Source organism: Amblyomma mixtum, chromosome 2 (genome assembly GCF_055824585.1).
Source record: "Amblyomma mixtum isolate Tamu chromosome 2, ASM5582458v1, whole genome shotgun sequence".
Taxonomy (NCBI): domain Eukaryota; kingdom Metazoa; phylum Arthropoda; class Arachnida; order Ixodida; family Ixodidae; genus Amblyomma; species Amblyomma mixtum.
Genome location: NC_143013.1, coordinates 280,759,894 through 280,777,352, shown reverse-complemented (window position 1 = coordinate 280,777,352; position 17,459 = coordinate 280,759,894). Strand labels below are relative to the sequence as shown.

Genomic DNA, 17,459 nt, shown 5'->3' with positions numbered 1-17,459 from the left:
ACAAGATTCCGCTGACCTGTGGAAAATTTTATATAGGTCAGACAGGGGACTGTGTGAACGAGAGGTTGCGCAAGCACAGAACAAAAGTCGGCGCTGGTGAAGATGGTAATCTTGCTCTGCATTGCAGTAGATGTCCCGGAAAATGTTCCCCACGTTTCGCAGATGTCACCATCCTGGGCTGCGGAAAAACACGGAAGGCTCGTGAAATCTTTGAGGCCTTCCAGATTGCCAAACATGGTGATGCTTGCGTCAGCTCACCATCGATAGCATTAACGGCAAAAGAATTTGATTATTTGAGTGATCATGTTTGAGTGTTGCCTTGGCGCATGCGTGGTGATTACTTGGCGGTCTGTACTCAATGAAAAATTCAGTTGTTAGTCCAGCCGTTGTCCTGTGTCGTTCTCTTCTTGTGTTTCCGTCTTTTTTGGCTGGTTTTCTCCCTTGACAAGAATATATAAGCACATCTAGATGATTATTACCTCAAGTAGGAATGCATAATTAAGACATAAATGTCCAAGTGCCGGCCAGCAGCGATGGGATGTTTCTTTCAGGTCAGGCGTTGTCGGCCACACAGAGGGAGGTGTTTTCTTTCCACTCCACGTGTACCGTAGCCTTCGTGCAGATCCGGAACATCAGCTGGCTGAAGCGCCGCGAGCAATGGGTTTGAGAATCACTGGGCTGTCAGTTACAGGAAGAAGCTGGCGTGGCTTGTACTTCAGAGGTACCTACATGAAAAGAGCAAAGAGAGATCGGAGTGTGAAATTAATTTTGAGGCTTCCTTCCAATTACGATGCCGACAAAAGCGATGTTCAAACCGGTCTACAGATATTGGTGCTGCAGGTATGTAGTGTCGTTCAAGCATGCAACGTGATGGAACCATGCGGGTTCCGTTGAAGGAGAGACTAGTTATTATTATTTTCTATGTATACACACAAAGAAACTCCGTAACCAGGATATATCGACATGTGTTTACAGTTCGAACGTCAACATTAAGAGAACGTTTTAAGCTACCGCTGTGGCTGCAGTGAAGTGCTGGAGCATTTTTTCTCTGTCTTGAGGACCACTTGCAATGCAAAGAACATATTTCACAAGGTATTAGGAGTACTTCGCACTCATTAGCCGCTGAGCGCATAAAACCAGCCAGCGAAATGAAAAAACCCGGACAGCCTTCCATACGTGTATAGGTTGTCCTGTCAGTGTGTGAGAAGAATCTCCGCAGTTTTTTAAAACCGCCTGCAGTGTACCATCTTGTTCGCAGGTGTGGCAGTCCGCATGGATTTTAAGCTGTCTTGAGATAACCAGCTGCATTTTTTCCCTCATCCACTTCTTCATTATTATGCCGTCACTTTTATGCTACTTCTTGCACGTGATCCATCTGATGAAAATTTGTCGCAACTACAAAGAATGTTCTGAATGAAGTGTAAGACATGTTATCATCCGTCAAGAGTAAGAAAAAGTTATTTTCGCTGTACTCTGACAAAAATAAAGCAGCATTGTTTACTCATTGTAAAATAGCGCGAACAGGACACGGACAAAGAAAGAAACGTCTCTAATCCGTTGCAATACGGCCGTCTCGTCCAGATATTCAACCAGTGACACGGAACTCGTGATCTCATTCTACAGCGGAACGCCATAGCCAATCGTGAGTGCAAAGAGCACATTGACAAATGACAAGAAAGACACAATTAAGCCGTAATATACCACAATGTTTCTTAATTTTACGATTCCATTGGCACAACTGCATATCTGTTGGAATAACTTTTCCGTTAGCAAAGCCAGTGATTTGCCTTTAGTGGACAAAGTTACGTTAGGTTTCATCCTGTATAATTAGATAACATCGTAATGCTCCAGGCACAGAGTGTTAAACCGGATCCGAGGCAGAGTTCAGAATGAAAAGAAGAGGTTGTTTATTCTTACCAGAGCTTCCACAACGAAGAACAGCACCAGTGAAAATGAGTGAGCGCTATGTGCAATGAGTGGGCGCTATGTGCAATGCCCACTTTACTGTCACCTCTCACTCCCTCTGAATGCGAAAAGTCTGGGTTTCTCAAATCATTTCATCAGCTACAAAAGAAAGCAATGTTTTTTGTTTTGTTATCATTGTCACCTATTGTTACCGGTGAGCATTACAAACACTTTGCTACAAGAAAGCTCGACAACTGCGCGTAGTGATGCCAGCTGCAGTACCGTAGCAGCTGACGCCAATATCTGACCCACATTCTGTACATTCAAAGTAAACGGGTCCCTATTCAGTATCTAGTTATATTCTCTACTGTGTTGAAGTCGGGATGAAAATCCTTTATTTTCGTACACTGACGTTTTCAACGTTGTTGTCGAGCCAGTAGTGATGGCGTAAGAACGTGATTTCAATACTTCATCAAGACACAAAAAGGAACCATGTAATCGAGTGCCGCTTGAGCAAATAGGCGCCAAATGCACAATCACCCACAAAACTTATTTTCAGCAATCTTCATTAATAGCTAGGCACCACGAATATAAATAAGCGCGTTCACCTCAGGGCGAAAGACAGAGTAAAAGGGGTTCACGTACCACAACAGAAGCGATGCTAGGAATACAAGCAACGTGACGAATGCGGTCAGCATGGCACCACTGCCTGCTTGTCAAAGCCGAACCTGCTGCGAGAAAACCACGGCCGAGTACCGCCTCCTCTAACGTCAACACAAGGGGTGCGTTACTAGGTGGAGAAGCTCAGTTCGTCGTTATCAGCGGTAGCGATCCACTCACTCCAAATCATGCTCGAAATTCACCTCCGGCCACAGAAATATGCGTCGTCCAAACTAGTTCACTGCACGCTAGCTTGCGTCGGAGCACAAGATCAAAACTGCGCGGCCTGTAGCACCTGGGCAAGCCATCCGTCGCAAGCGCCTCCAAACTCCTCTGCGAGCGGAAGCCGTACGAGCGACGGTGAAATGCGTCCTTGGGGAAGAAGGGATTCACTCGCCTCAACGCCACCAGCTGGCGCCAGTTTTAAGCCTGCAGCCTAGGGTGCCTTCTCGCCAGGTCCGTCGTTTAAGGCGCTGACAGCCGTAGGGAGACGCCCTTTTGACTCATTAGGATTTTATAGACTACTGGTGCGAACATAATTGCTGCCTGAAACGCAACACATAATGCCAGCCAGCTGCGTTGGATGAACTTGTGGTCCAGACAACCGAAAACGGAGCTTTTCGAAATACAGTGGCAGCACATCAAAATAGAGACTGTTTCTGCTTTTCAAAATACAGTGGCCGCACATCAAAATAGAGACTGTTTCTCAAAGCAGCGTAGTTCTCATCGCCCTAAGCGGTGAAGTTGAACGTGGAGCACCCTAGCCTGTTCTGAGTGATAACTGAGAGCAAGCTAGAAGACAAAGGTCTTAATGGGGGAGAATATCTATCTCAGTGGCGTTGGCTGTACGAGACTGGCGCAGCAGGGATATAGAAGACAGGGGAAGCTACATGGCACCCAGCCACCCTAAGACAGCCCTCCAGATAACATCGTAGTTTCCCATCAGTTAAACGCCGAAACCTTCGAAGAACACAAACGAAAATGCTGACGTCACTAAAGTAAGAAAAAAACGCTTTGCAGCTAGAGCTGTGAAATTATGTGTAAATTCATGCAGAGACAGAGTCGGATTTGCGGGTAGCTCAAAATGGTATGAATGCTTGAAAATGGTATTAAAATGGTATGAATGAACCAACTCACTCAGTTTTACTATTTTTTACTTTTTATGGCTAGGGTTCAAGGCTGTCGCCGTACGCTCCCTCCGCAGTTTTTTTTTTTTGTTGTTGTTGTTGTTGTTGTTCCTTCATGCGGGTTTGTAGGCATGTGCAAAACAGAAGGCGCTGTTGTGACCGTACTTCGGACCACGTGGGCCCGATCAAGCAGCTACCGTGAACATTCATCGAGGCCGACAACCCCGCGACGGCGGTGGGAAGTGGGATGCTTGGAATGCCCCTCCGAGCCTCAGCGGATTAGTGTAGCAAGAATGTCAAGGGCCATTGTCGGCAGTAACCCCAGCGAAATTCCTTGAGCGGAGGTGACCACTATAGCGGCGAAGGCCGGGGACGCGCCGGAGGTATTGTCCGAGCGACCACAGCGGAGGCGACGTGCCGGCGCCGGTCACGCTGGCGGATAATTGAAGAATTCTGTGTCCCCGACTCGCGTTCTGGGCAATCGGCGGGGAAGCAAGTTCATTCACCTGCTGGAAGACTTCGGGAGATTCCTTTGCCGCAGGGCTGGATGAGTCAGCATCTCCCCCTCTCATCGACCCAGCTGCGAGAGAGTGGAAAAACCCGCACCTGCCCAGCCGTGGGTGGTAACAAGAACGTCCCCTTCGGTCCATCCGATTGGACAGTGCTCGTCGACCATTATTCCCCAGCCAGGGATCTGGGGAAACCGAACGATATTTAACTCGGCCGTGAGTGTGGCCGAAAGAAGCCTGCTAGCTCCAGTCGACTACGGTTGACGAAGACGTTCCCCTTCCAATGAGAGCCATTCTCAGTCCCGCTCTATGTAAATAATGTAATTAATCATGTAACCATGTAAATACAGTTTTTTCCTTCACTTCCCCTACTCCCCGTCCCCGGCCCACGTTTCCTTCCTCCTTCGGCAATGCGGCGGCGCTCCTGGGCCCGATGCCTGGTGGGACACGCTACGAGCACGGCAAAACATAACAGCGCTGAGGAAAGCGATGTGCAGACGACGCGACGCCAAGGCTACGCCCAACCTCCTCCTGTCAATCAGAACGATGCACCAATGGAGTGCCTTTAGCGAAAGTAACCCCCATGACGTCAACAGGGTTCAGAGTAGTGGGGCGGGGACGTTTTTGTTGAAGGAAAGAACGAACGGGCTTTGATTTGAATTTTTGCAGCTTCTCGGGGCGCGCATGGCTCTAGTATTTTGCAGTGGTTATCTTCGATACCTCATCTATGCAGTGGGCTTTTTTTTCAAATATGTCCGGACCCTGGTCAGTGGACCTTTAAGATTTCTCTGCCTCTTGTTTGTGTTTTGGGGCTTTTTCGCAATATTCCACGCTCAAATGGGCTTCAGCGAAAGCTTAATTTGGCCTAGAACCAAACACACATCGCGCAAGCAACTTTTCCGCGGAAATTTATCTTATTTTGTTGCGTCTTTATTTCTTCGTCGAACAGGTTTAAACCTTGCAGCAGAAATGAGGGGAACTACAGAGGTTGTGGAAGTCGATGTGTGCCCTATTTATCCTCGTGGTTCGGTGTGCCCGACTACGCATGATTTTCTGTAGTTCAGACAGTTACAGCACCAGAAATCTATTTTTCAATAATTTTTTCCTTCCTTTGTTCCTTAGATGGCGTTTAAGAGAAAGCCAAGGCTAAAGCTGAGTGCCTGACGAGGCCTTGGCCCCTTGTATAAGTTCTTGCATCAATGAACAGAACTCAGAGATAATACTTCGGTCACCAGTAGAGATACATTGTAAACAACTCTTTAAAAGGCAAAACTATACCGTCCTGTGCATCAGTCTCAAATGGTCGAAAGTTTAATCGCTCGAAAGAAAACTCGGCTTCTGATAACACGTCCCAGGTTTCCATACAAAGGACACAGGCAACAGGCAACGTCAAGTGCAAAACCGACACTACAAACATCAAAACCAATACATGAAAATACATGAAGCAAAACTAGGACACCAGAACAATTTTGTATCAATGGCAAACATTACGTACAATTCCCATGTCTAAATAACAGAACTCGGATTGGCGATTCAACCGATTTGGTAACAGTATGGTTATAACACACACCGCTGAGTCGCGTATGAAATCGCCGAATTAACCAAGAAGTGTCTGCATTCACATTTAGAAACAGTAAAGGCTTTGTTGTAATCGATACGCATTTCAGAGCTCTTCGACAGTTTAGTAGACTGGAAAGTTAGCGTTTAGCGACCATAATTAGTTCGTAACATAGGCGGTCTGCGTTTAGGATGTACTGCTATGTTCTCTTGGAGGAAAAAGTGTATATTTCGGTAAACTGCAGCAGTGTAAAGTAATAGGCCTGGTTTTCTTTTAGCACGTTGTATTTAATGAAAAGTGGCCCGGTCCGTAAGTTGCGTCTATCGCCTCTGTAGTTCTCACGCAAGCGTAGTACCTTTTTTTTTTTTGTGCGACAATTAATATATTATAGTTATAGGCTGTCGTCGTTGCCCAAACTAATATTCCATAACTTAAACTAGAGTAAAAAAGAAAATATTACCTGTTTCAATGAGGTCGGTATAAGATTCCTGAATTTGTAGATGTTCCCAGTTAATAGCGCCAAATCACCTTTTAATTTATTACGAACCCAATGAAGAACTGCGGTGTGAACACCATGGTGTCGCTATGAAAAGTACTGTCATAGCTCGGCAAAGTGGTGTCATCGTGCTGAAAAGTGGTGTCTTCGAGAAATAACACTCAACACAATGCTAGTGAAATATTACTTTAATGAGTACTCCACCCATAAAACGCAGCTAAGAGATCGCAATATGGCTGGTTTGTCGTCTTGCGTTGTCGCGGCGTCATAAGCAGCAACATTACACTCGGTAGCATAAAGCAGCTACACGAAACTCAGCAACATTTCACCGTAACAATAAACTCAGCGACATGACTCATCAACTACAAATGATAAGAATTGCTCAGGTGCCCCCATAATTTATTTTTTTACTGGCTGCTTATTTGTCTAAGGTACAATGACCAGCAATTGGTAATCTTGTGCCAAACGGAGCATTGTAATGGCCACAGGTGCCACTCCGGCAGTTGCAATCCAGTCCACAAAATCCGTAAGCAAAGTACATGGTACCGAAATCGGGAGGCACAATGGAACCATTTGCTCGAGTTGGTGCTACGTTGTCTAAGCCAAGTATCCTTCTGTGTTCGCCAGAGAAAGAGGATGATTGCAAATTCTGTGTTGCCAGGACAGTTGAGCTCCCTCCGTTAGAGACGTTCCGAGCTGAGTTTCGAGGAAGAGGCGTTTCTCAACGAGGGAAGTGTTACTGGTTTGGTTTGGTTTATGGGGTTTAACGTCCCAAGGCGACTCGGGCTATGAGAGACGCCGTAGTGAAGGGCTCCGGAAATTTCGACCACCTGGGGTTCTTTAACGTGCACTGACATCACACAGTACACGGGCCTCTAGAATTTCTCCTCCAAAGAAATTCCAGCCACCGCGGCCGGGATCGAACCCGCGTCTTTTGGGTCAGCAGCCGAGCACCATAACCACTGAGCCACCGCGGCGGCAAATGTTACTGATGTAGCGGAGCTACAAGCAGGCTCATCCGCTGAGTTACTCGAGACCTCCGAAAAAGTATGTTTCTCTAGCCGAGAACTTTTTTTTTACATTTGAACGTGACGATAAGCGTAATGAACAACGGCAGAGGGCCGCGTGCGTTCAGATGGGCTTATCGCTGCGGTATGATAGAGATAACTACTATCTTAGCATTGAGCAACGAAATAAAGTGATCCCGACAAATGCCCTCTGGTATATGCTGGCTCCTTACCCAGCCATGCCTGTCCAGGATCATGTACCACAGGCGAGCCATTTTCTTGAGCACAAATCTTTCGACCTAGGAGGTCATGGTGACGCAAGTCCACCTGGATAAAATTTTCTTCAGCAGACAGCTGAACGTTCGAGTTAGTTGGAAAATTTCTAGCGCACACAGGACAGGGACAAAGAAGAGAACACCACAAGCGCTGACTCGCAACTAAGCGTTTATTCGCAAACGCAGAAAATATATTCTCAAAGAAAAAAACACAAAAACATCAAAACTTATGCAATCACGCAGGCTCATCCAGATATCACAATTCCCGTTCATGCAGGACAACAGATGGGTCACTAACACATGTTGGCTGGTTTTTGTAGATATGATAGGCTTCTGATGCATCTCTTGTCAATTGATTAGGATGCCTAAACAGAACAGTTGTATCGAGTAAAGGCTTACAGCCCTTGCATTCCATACAGTGCTTCATTGTCCCTGTCCTGTTTGCGCTGGAAATTTTCCAACATGCTGTACCAACTCGCTCGAATGTCAGTTTTACTATGGTTCAAGTTAGTGTATGACACTTTATGCAGCTTTTACATATAACAGCTATACTGACACCATGTTTAGCTCGGAGGAAGCTCCCAAGACTTTTCGCCACTGCGGCATTGGCTAAGAACTGGTACTGGCAGCAACAACCCGCCAGTTCTAGCGCCAAAATCAGCCACATTGCCAGAGAAGGCACATAGTCGGAAGCGTCCAATTCTTACGGCCTCAGATTTTAATACTATCTCAGTAATCACTTCGCAAGAAGAAAGAGCTTGTTTACTGCCGATATTCTAAATTGGGGGGTTTAATTACCCAAAGCGACACATTGGCTATTAGGGGTAGTAAAATTCTCGGAAATATTCCGTCCACTCGGCATTTTTTAACACGCGCTCACATCGCACAGCACAGATGAGTTTTTGCATTTCGCCTCCATCGAAACGCGGCAGCAAGCGGTAGAGAAGAAACTGATGCATGAAACACTGAGAAATAACGCAGCGATGAATAGAAAAAAAAAGCTGATTGATCCGATTGTAGCTGAAATTAGTAGATGGAAATTGACATCGACAGTGTATCTAATTCACCGTTGTAAAAACGACCGATCTTTCAAAGTGTAAGAGTGGACACTAATGGAGCAAGAAAGTTGATATGTAACGAACGATGAGAGGAATTTCGTGGAAAATAGGACGGTCGCTGTTGATGCAGGACATCCATGGTTGGACATCATAGGCAAAGACCTTTGTCATGGAGCAGTCATAGTTCGGCTGGTGGCTATGACGTCCATGAAATCATGGTGTTTTGCGCATGCTTGGTTCTGACACAACCGCTGCCAAGATATTCGCGCTCTGCTCTTGGCATACGTTTTCGAAACGTAGACACCATATCCGCTTGTATTCTTCTCCTGTGGAGTTCAAGGCGCTGCTGCAACTCAATTTGCGTGATGGTGACGTGGAACAGCACGAAGAATGACTGGACCATCGGTGAAAGGAAAAAGCCGGGAAGGCTTGTACTTCAGTGGGACCTGCACGTACCAAAAGAATTAAAACTGTTAGACCATAGAAACGCGCAAAGGCGAGAAAAAAAAAAGGCGTATTTCCGGCTTCAAGTTTGTGAAATAAAACTTTCATATGATGACTGCCTTCAACTGGAAAGCACTTTAAGACTTTTCGTTTAATGTAGCTTGCGCGTGAAGGCCCCTGAGAGCGTTTTTTGACGTTATGAGCATCGAATATTATGCGCATTGTCTTTCTCCCTCTCCGTCAACGGACGTGAAAAAACTGTCTCATTTAGGATTTTGTTGGTTATCCTGAGTTCTTGCACTTGATTTCAAACTTCGTTGTGAAAAACTTCGGCCGGATCACATACTAGGGTTTGTATTGATACCCCCATTATCGCAGCCTATTTTTTTTTTCTAATCTGAACATTTCAGTTCTAATCTCCTTAAAATTACTAGTAGTTTGGAAGAAGCGGCTTCCAAAGGAAAGGGCAAATCTGTGAACAAAAAAGAGACAACCAACAAGGAAACTAGCATGTATTACGCACGGCAACTTTTTTCTAGAAATGAACCGACAACTACAGGGACAGAGCGTCGGTAACTGTCTCACTCCAGCAATAGTTCAGCTGCCGTTAAATTAAACTGGGGCTATATTCTCTGCTTGGAAAGAGCAGGCGTGTTCCAGCTCTGTAGCTTTGGCGGGATTATCAAGAAAAAGCTGATGCGGAGTACATGTAAAGCAATCCTATTTTAACAAGACTGAAAGAACTAGCGCAGTTACGCTGAACTACATGTACGTCATTTCCTTACGTCCCGCAGTAAAACAACGCAAACAATGGGCGGAAACGTTTGAAATTTTTTTGGAGCGATGAATACTTGCGTTCCCTGTCAATAAAGCTTGACAGCGCAAGTTGCGCCGTCACGCTTGCAGACTGGCTCGCGCGGGCATCGCAACCACCGTCGACATATTGGCCTACCGGAGCAGTGGGGTCGCCGCTCCATACCAGCAGATGATTTCGCTCACTCAAGCCAGGATAGAGAGCAGCACAATCGCGGGGCGCGAATACGCTAGTCACGTGATTTTTTTTTTGTGTATTTCGTCGACTTCCTCCGGAGCTCGAAAAACGATACACGTGAGGCTTTCTTTATCGCAAATAAATGGAAGGGGGTTTCTGCAGGTGCTCTCCAACTTTGCTATTAAGGCGGAAGCCTTTAATGTCCCATTGTTGTAAGCAGCAGTTGTCGACAGAAAATTTCACGCTTTTCAATTGGTGGAAACGGTCGTGACGTCACAGTGCGCGAATTTCAAACGGGGCCAATTGCACTTTGGCTAGTAACCATACAACCAATTGAAGGGATCGTATAGTGATGCTCCAAGTAAGTGGGACTGAGCTTAGTTAATTGCTTAATTACCCAATTAGCCTAATTAGCTTTACTAGTGAGGCCATATAAATAAATAAAAGCGATTAAGAAATTGGTCGAGCTCAGGAATCGAACCCCGGTCTTCGGCGTGAGATGTGGTGGTGGAAAACATTTATGTACAGGTATAATACAGGAGGTTATGCATGAGCTGACCCAGAGGGGGCCAGCCCTTACAAATACTAGGTGGAGGTCCCTAGTTCGGGACCCCAGTGGCATCGGCCGCCGCCCAGGCTCGCGCGACCAAGGCCCGTTGGGCCTGCAGGTCAGAGCAGCCGAGCAGGGTCGCCTCCCAGTCCTCCCGGGTTGGGTTGGGAGACGAGCACGCTATCCACTCCGCCATGCCAGCTCGATGGTTTGGAATGAACAAAGGCGCGTCTAGTGAATACGGTGTCTTCACTCACTCTCATCCTCCTCCATTCCCTTCCGGCGAGGTTTAGGTGTCCACCGACAGATGAGAGACAGATACATTTCCTTTCCTCAAAAACCAATTTACCGACGAGCGAGGCGCAGAACCAAATGGGCGATAGCGTTCTATGGACTCCTTGGTAGCGTTGCAAGACGCTGTCGCGTTCCACTCTTAGGGGTGAAGCTTAACATCTCAACCACACATCAGTGACCGCACTTTAGGTCAAAAAAGTGCACCCCCCCCACCCCCTGAATTTTGCCGCGTGTCCACCGAGATATGTGAGACAGTTACTGCGTAATTTCCTTTCCTCAAATACAATTATCATTTTCTTCATTACGGGCCATCTTTGTCTTTCTTCTTTCACTCCCACTTCCTCCCTTTCTCTACGGTGCGGTTCAGGTGTCCACCGAGATGACAGAGAATTACTGCGCCATTTCCTGTCCTCAAAAAGCGTTGCGTTCAAAGGGCAAGGCATCGCGCCGAACGGGTGGTGGCGTTCCGTGGACTCCCTGGCAGCGCTACAACGCGCTGTCGCGTTCCACTCCTAAAGGCGAAGCGCAAGCGTCATTAATTAGCAGTTAATTAGTATTCAGGCATTAATCAGCAATTAACAATTAATTAGTGATTTGTCATCACTTAGTAATTAGTACTCAAATATATGTGACGCCACCATTGCCACAGAAATAGCGAAGGTGGTGCGGAAAACGCTTCCGCCTCTACCCACTTTAGACAGTCAAAGTGCCCCCTGAATTTTTCACATTTGCTGTTTAAAGTCAATATTTACGCGTTTGTAAAAGTTATCTTCACTGCTAATTAATTAATTGCAAAACAAAAAATTGCTTATGATGCGCAAGCCGGTTGATAGGGGCATGTAAGTGGTTTCCCTGGCCTACCTCAAATATCATATTTTTTAACCCTTGGCTAAAGTTAGCCTGGAAACCCTGTATACTACATCGACATAACTTAGTTTTGAGCTGCGGTGCTCGGGCATCATGCTGCCGCCTGTTATTTTATTCCATTATGTAACCACCTCGGTTACCATGGCAACCACCAGGATACAATGTCGTTGCTATGGAGGCCGCCATCTTGAACTATAACTGTGGAATCGGCATAACTCAGAGGCTCGAAACGCGGCCAGTAGTGCTAACGCTCTGAAAGTAAAAAACAGAACCGACGCGAGCGATCGCCCGTTCGGCAGGTACTTCCTGAGGGCTCGCCGATTTTAACTGAAGCACTAAACCGGCTACCGCGCTGGGATTCACGCACCTAACCTTACGTAGGTCATAAAAGCTAGCTATGATATTTCGTGCAGTAATCATGTATGATCAATTTTCTGCGCGATGAATAAAACTTGCGAGGATTCCTTTCAGGTAATGCTGACACACCTAAATTTATAGCAGCAAGGACGACCCTCACATCTTATTTAAAGCCTTTTCTGAATCATTTAGAAGGCTTACCATAGTCTCTGAGCAAACCTCCAGCTTCACACAACGCAGCAGGCATGCAAGGTAGGCTTTGGCCTGCAGCAGGGCCAAGCGCACGCCGACGCAGTTTCGCGGTCCCGCACCGAATGGCATGTACGTGAACGGCCGCACGCTGTCTTTGTTTTCCGGAAGAAACCTAGACAAAAGCGTCAATAGAGTCATCAGGAAACACTATCAGTCCCACAGAGATGATCAAATGAAAATGGAAAGTCATGACTCGGAGATTGTCTCAACCATAAATAACAAATATTTTTGTAAGGCACCGAACACTAGCCTAGAAGGCGGCTATTTTCCAATTTTCCTCTCATCTTTCACTTGAATCACGTCCGTTTTCTTACATAATTTTGCACATCAACAGTGGCACAGTGACAGGTGACTCCAGCGCTTATAAGGTCAAAGTAACAAGAGAGGTCAAGCTGAGTACAGCCGTGGTAGTACTTAATTTTGAGAGACACATGTCGGCCATTTACTGCCTTAAATCTATTTGGAGGAGGCACTTCTCGTACGGAACTCGAGATCACGGAAGTACTTTTGAAAAACGGCACTCAAGAGATGCGTGACAGCAAGTCTTAGCAGCAATATGAGGGTCCGCCTTTTCACCAAACGCCTGAAATGGTTCTTATAAATGTTAGCACAGGTAGTTTTGCGAATTTAATTTAGTTACCGAAAGTTCCGAGCAGATACTATTCTGTGCATAGTTTATAAATACGTGTGCATCAATGCTGCTAGAGCGAAGGCTTACCTTTCAGGATTAAACTTGTCCGGATCAGGAAAGTACTCCGGATCGAGATGAATTCCCGCCAGAGGAATGTCCACGTTCATGCCCGGTGTGAAGTGGATTCCGGTCACTGTTGTCTCCTCTGTGCAGAGACGCATGATTCTGCGATAAATAACTGCGCATGACTGTCTCGTTCAAGCAGAGATGCTGTATTGAAGTTCTTTTAACACATTACAAGAATATAAGCCGTGTAATACAGCACAAATATATAGCACGCTATTTCGCAAGGTCGACTCACAGGAAAATGGGAACGAGAAAACGCTTGTTCCGTCTGTTTCCTCTAGTTGCGCCTGTCTTCCGACATTCTTATGCTTCCTGAAGGTGAGGTCAGAGCATGCCTTCCCAGCAGTACTGTAATAAAGCGATTAGGCGGGGTACTATTCCTTCCCATTAAAGCTTGGGCTGGGGCAGCAATCCCAGTCGTCAAAGAAACATAGCGCCGAGTCTCGGTGATGATGGGCTGGCCGTATGTCTAGCGAATATGTTTGAAGTCAAGAGTTTGAGTCTCCCCAGAGTCTTCCGGTCTTGCCTTCAGTATGTACAGAAAACCGACTCATACCAGCCACTACCTTCATTTCACTTACGTCCACCCTGCTTTCCAAAAGCGTTCCGTGGTTTCCTCGCTCCTTCGCAGAGAAGAAAGAATATGCTCGAAAAGTGAGGACAAGGCGACTGACTCGTTGCACACGCGTGAAGATTTGTCTGCGTGCGGCTACCCAGGGCATTTATTAACTCCGTGGAGCGCCACCTCACCCGACCTGAGGCACCAAAAATGGTCTTCAATTCCGTATATCCTAGGCGTCAGTGAGATGCTGGCGCGCTTACTGCGTCACTCCGAGGTACAGATTGCACATGCGCCAGCTCGCAAACTTAGGAATGAATCGGTGCCAGTGAGGGATACACTCAAGAAAGAAAAGTTTCCGGGAGTGGTATACGCAATTCCATGTGCAGACTGCGCAGCCGTGTACGTGTCGGTGGGTCGGGGGATTTCACACGAAGATTTCGAGACTGCCAGAATGACGTGAACAGTCGACGAGTGGCTTCGAACGAACTTTCTGAACACTCAGCATCTACCGGCCACAGCATTGAGTGGGAACAGGCACGTGTCCTTACAAAAGAAAAGAATCGAACATCGCGGCTCTATCTCGAGTAGCTGATTATCCAAACGACAAAAGATAGGCTGAGCCGTTGTGATGGCAATCTACCCCAAGTATACGCCAGATGTCTGGGAGCTGTCCTGGGCTCCTGAGTGGGAGCCGAAATGTCATTTCTTCTTTCTGTTGGTCGGTGCCTTTTATTTTTTTTTGTTCATGTTCCATCCCAATCAGACGGGCTTCCATCAAACTCTTGACTTCAAACCAAGCTCGTTTAGCCCTCTTGGGAAAGTGGGAGGTCAATGCGCACCGGTACGGTTCTCCGAATGACCTCTGCTCCCGATAAGGGGATGAGAAAACACGGACGATCTATCTTTCTTTCCAAAGATTGGTCTGCAAAGTTTTCCTGCGGTAAACGATGTCCACGCCGCCGCCTTTTGTTTTAAACAAAAACCCGTACTGGGTGATGAGAATGCTATTTGATATGAAACGGATGTGGGCGCTCCTGAAAATTAATTATAATTGCTCATGACGGAAGAGTAGTTGCAATAACTGTCTCACCAAAGGTGAACACTCGTATTATGGCGTGAGCGAAGGGATGAAGAAAGGAGAGAAAAAAAGAACGAGAGGAAGAGTGGCTGCAGTGAAGCGAATAATTTCGATCTCCTCACGTGCAGATTAGTACCATTAACATCGCCCACAGGAGAAGCAATCAGCTTCGTAAAAAACAAGAATTCGCTAAACGTGAAGAAAAATCATCCGGGTTTGTTTGTTTGTTTTTTTAAGCGCACCGTGGCCAGTGAGTCCGGTTTTCTAAGTTGTAGTTCTCATGCTCTTCTCCCTGTTTATCCAGCACAGTAGACAGCGTTTAAGCGGTGTCGAAACGCTTTTTAGGATTTGCAGCAAGTTTGAACTTGCAGTTGTATACGGAATGGAACTTCATGCGAAGGAATACAACATCTGGTGTGCTCACACTGGATCCGGTGAGGTGAGGCGCATCGCCTCTTTGATTGAAGCCTCCAGGTAATGCATCTCCTGCAGAGCATCGTATGTGAATCCCTTCTGAAATAAGAAACGCGTTAAAGTGGCGTGATTGAAAATTCATTTCTTTGTTACACTGGCGATCACTTGAAACTGATAGCCGAAAAACTATAAACGCGCAACATCATAATATCATACATCGGATTTATTATCGGCTGCTTTTAAAGCTTTCTGTCAGGCTTCATACAGTCTGCTCAAAATGAAAACAGTCCGTACCTCTCGCAGTCTGACCAAGATATATAGTTATGCATCAACGCAGTCAACTGTGCCTAGTGCCAAGAAGCAGTCTAAATGAAAGGACAGGGAGCGTTGCTTAGGCAATAAGTTGTTCAGGGGGGGGTATTTCATAGAAGAAATAAGCAGAGTTAAAACCCTATTATAATAAGAGACAGCACACTGTTCTCGGCAAATGTATGTCACCCTACCATCTGACTTTCTTGCATCGGGAAAATAACGCGAGTGTGTATATTAGCTCCTGACGCAAAACTGAAAGTGCACTATTCTACAGACGTTGGCGCCCTGCCTCCGTGGCGCAATCGGCTAGCGCGTTCGGCTGTTAACCGAAAGGTTGGAGGTTCGAGCCCTCCCGGGGGCGAGCAGTTTTTTTATATAGCCATTTTGTCTTTCTAAAATTCAATTGCACGAGTTATATCACAACAAATTGTAAAGCACAAAAGTGCAAGCGCTACTGTCCGCATAACAGTGACTAGCCGCCGTACCTACTCACCTAGTCGTACTGTTATTGCGGTCGCATTTATTTTACCATCATGCACTTTTTGCGGTAATGCTTTTTTACACTCGTTCTTCTCTCTTTGTTAATACTAAAAGTGACTTAGGTATCTTTTAAACACAAAAAAATATACAAAATGAGAGATAAAATGACGATTCATCAAAGACATCATCAAAGATGAAAGTAACTCTGCACTAGAGGAGCCTGGATGTGTTCGTATCGATGCACCGCGCGCAAAACTTGTCCTTTCTCTGCTCCATCTGTGCCAGTGCGCAAGAGCCACAGAGTTAAGACCATCGACCCGACTGAGCGGACCATTTTAGCACAATTTTTACGGTCGCGTAATCATAAAAAGACTGAAAGCTATGAGCACAAACTATCAAAATTAAGCGTTTCGCTATAGCACGTGGCAGTTGTAAGAATGTACGAAAGAACTTGTGATAAGTAAAGGGACAGCAAAACAATAGACTACAAAGCGTCCAGGGTTATCTTCCTCCACGGCAAGTTAGCGGGAGCAATAGCTGTCCTGTACCTCCGCCCCTCCATTTTTATCCTCACTCTGTCTATTTAGTCGCCAGATTTCCGCCGATGTTAGACCTATATCGATCGCATATCAAAAGCTTCCACGCCGCTGCCCATTGTGCCTTATAGTTCATGGCCACATTGATAGTATTCTTTTTCTTTTTTTTTTCGAGCAGTGGGCGCAGCAGAAAGCAAAGGGAGACGTCCGGTTTAATACGTTCAACGCCGACGGCGTTCATGGACGAAGTTTTTCAACCAGCTGTCGCCGTAAACGCTATCACAAAAGTGACTGACCCTGTGAAGATGCTGCGACTAGATTCTTGAAGGGGCAGTCAGAACAACTCGCCAAATTTTGTTAGGAATTATCGACTATTTAGCCAAACAATTGATGAAACTTTGGTACACCCCTTTCTGGCTATTGTAAAAGACCCATTTATTGCTGAGAAAGCAGGATTTTAAAAACAAGCATTTTTCCTGCCGTCGACTCTAACCCGCGACGTCAAGACCGAAGAAAAAAAAAACACTCCGTGATCAGAGTTTGCAAATCAAGGGTGACGTAGCCTAGCCTCAGGGGCCTGTGCAAAAGAAAAAACAAAACTTGACTTCACCGCAGCTTGCAGTTTGTCTTCAGCGTACGTTCAATATGCCGCGAGAAATTTTAACTCGCACAAATTTTAAAGAAGATCAAGGCGTGCTTATCCATAAGCCCGCCTCGCTTTTTGTGCCATGGAAATCTAAACCGCTGGTCTGGCTCCATAGCCGCCGAGATTTTCTTCGATTTGCTCCATAAGCTTGACACAAAGCATTGCAAGAAAACAAACGCATTGTAGGCCACGAACGTATTGTCAATACTCTGCCCAACATTCGCCTTCTGAAACATTGGGCCGCATTGCCACGGTCCGACCACTAGAGGCCAGCAGGTCTGCATAAGCTGTGCAACGCGATCGAGTCTATCGGCATTGCTAAAA

General features: G+C 46.2%; 1 protein-coding gene and 1 non-coding gene across 3 annotated transcripts in view; one reads left to right on the top strand and one right to left on the bottom strand.

The window, feature by feature from the left end:
- Nucleotides 1-442: 442 nt before the first annotated feature.
- The window catches only part of LOC149364158 (cytochrome P450 3A41-like), a 44,044-nt gene continuing 27,027 nt past the window's right edge, over nucleotides 443-17,459 (bottom strand). Inside the window, exons 11-14 of one of the 2 annotated variants that reach the window (XM_089570042.1) lie at nucleotides 15,172-15,260; nucleotides 13,069-13,206; nucleotides 12,300-12,462; nucleotides 443-725 (exon numbers count right to left, since the gene is read on the bottom strand). In XM_089570042.1, coding sequence (XP_089426168.1) covers nucleotides 633-725; nucleotides 12,300-12,462; nucleotides 13,069-13,206; nucleotides 15,172-15,260 — 483 coding nt within the window. In that variant the 3' untranslated portion in view covers nucleotides 443-632. Of the gene's footprint in view, nucleotides 726-6,482; nucleotides 9,042-12,299; nucleotides 12,463-13,068; nucleotides 13,207-15,171; nucleotides 15,261-17,459 lie in introns of those variants that run through there. The other variant, XM_089570041.1, reaches the window with a different exon arrangement.
- On the top strand, nucleotides 15,761-15,834 carry TRNAN-GUU (transfer RNA asparagine (anticodon GUU)). Its single transcript has one exon. It is a non-coding gene; the product is annotated as a tRNA-Asn (tRNA).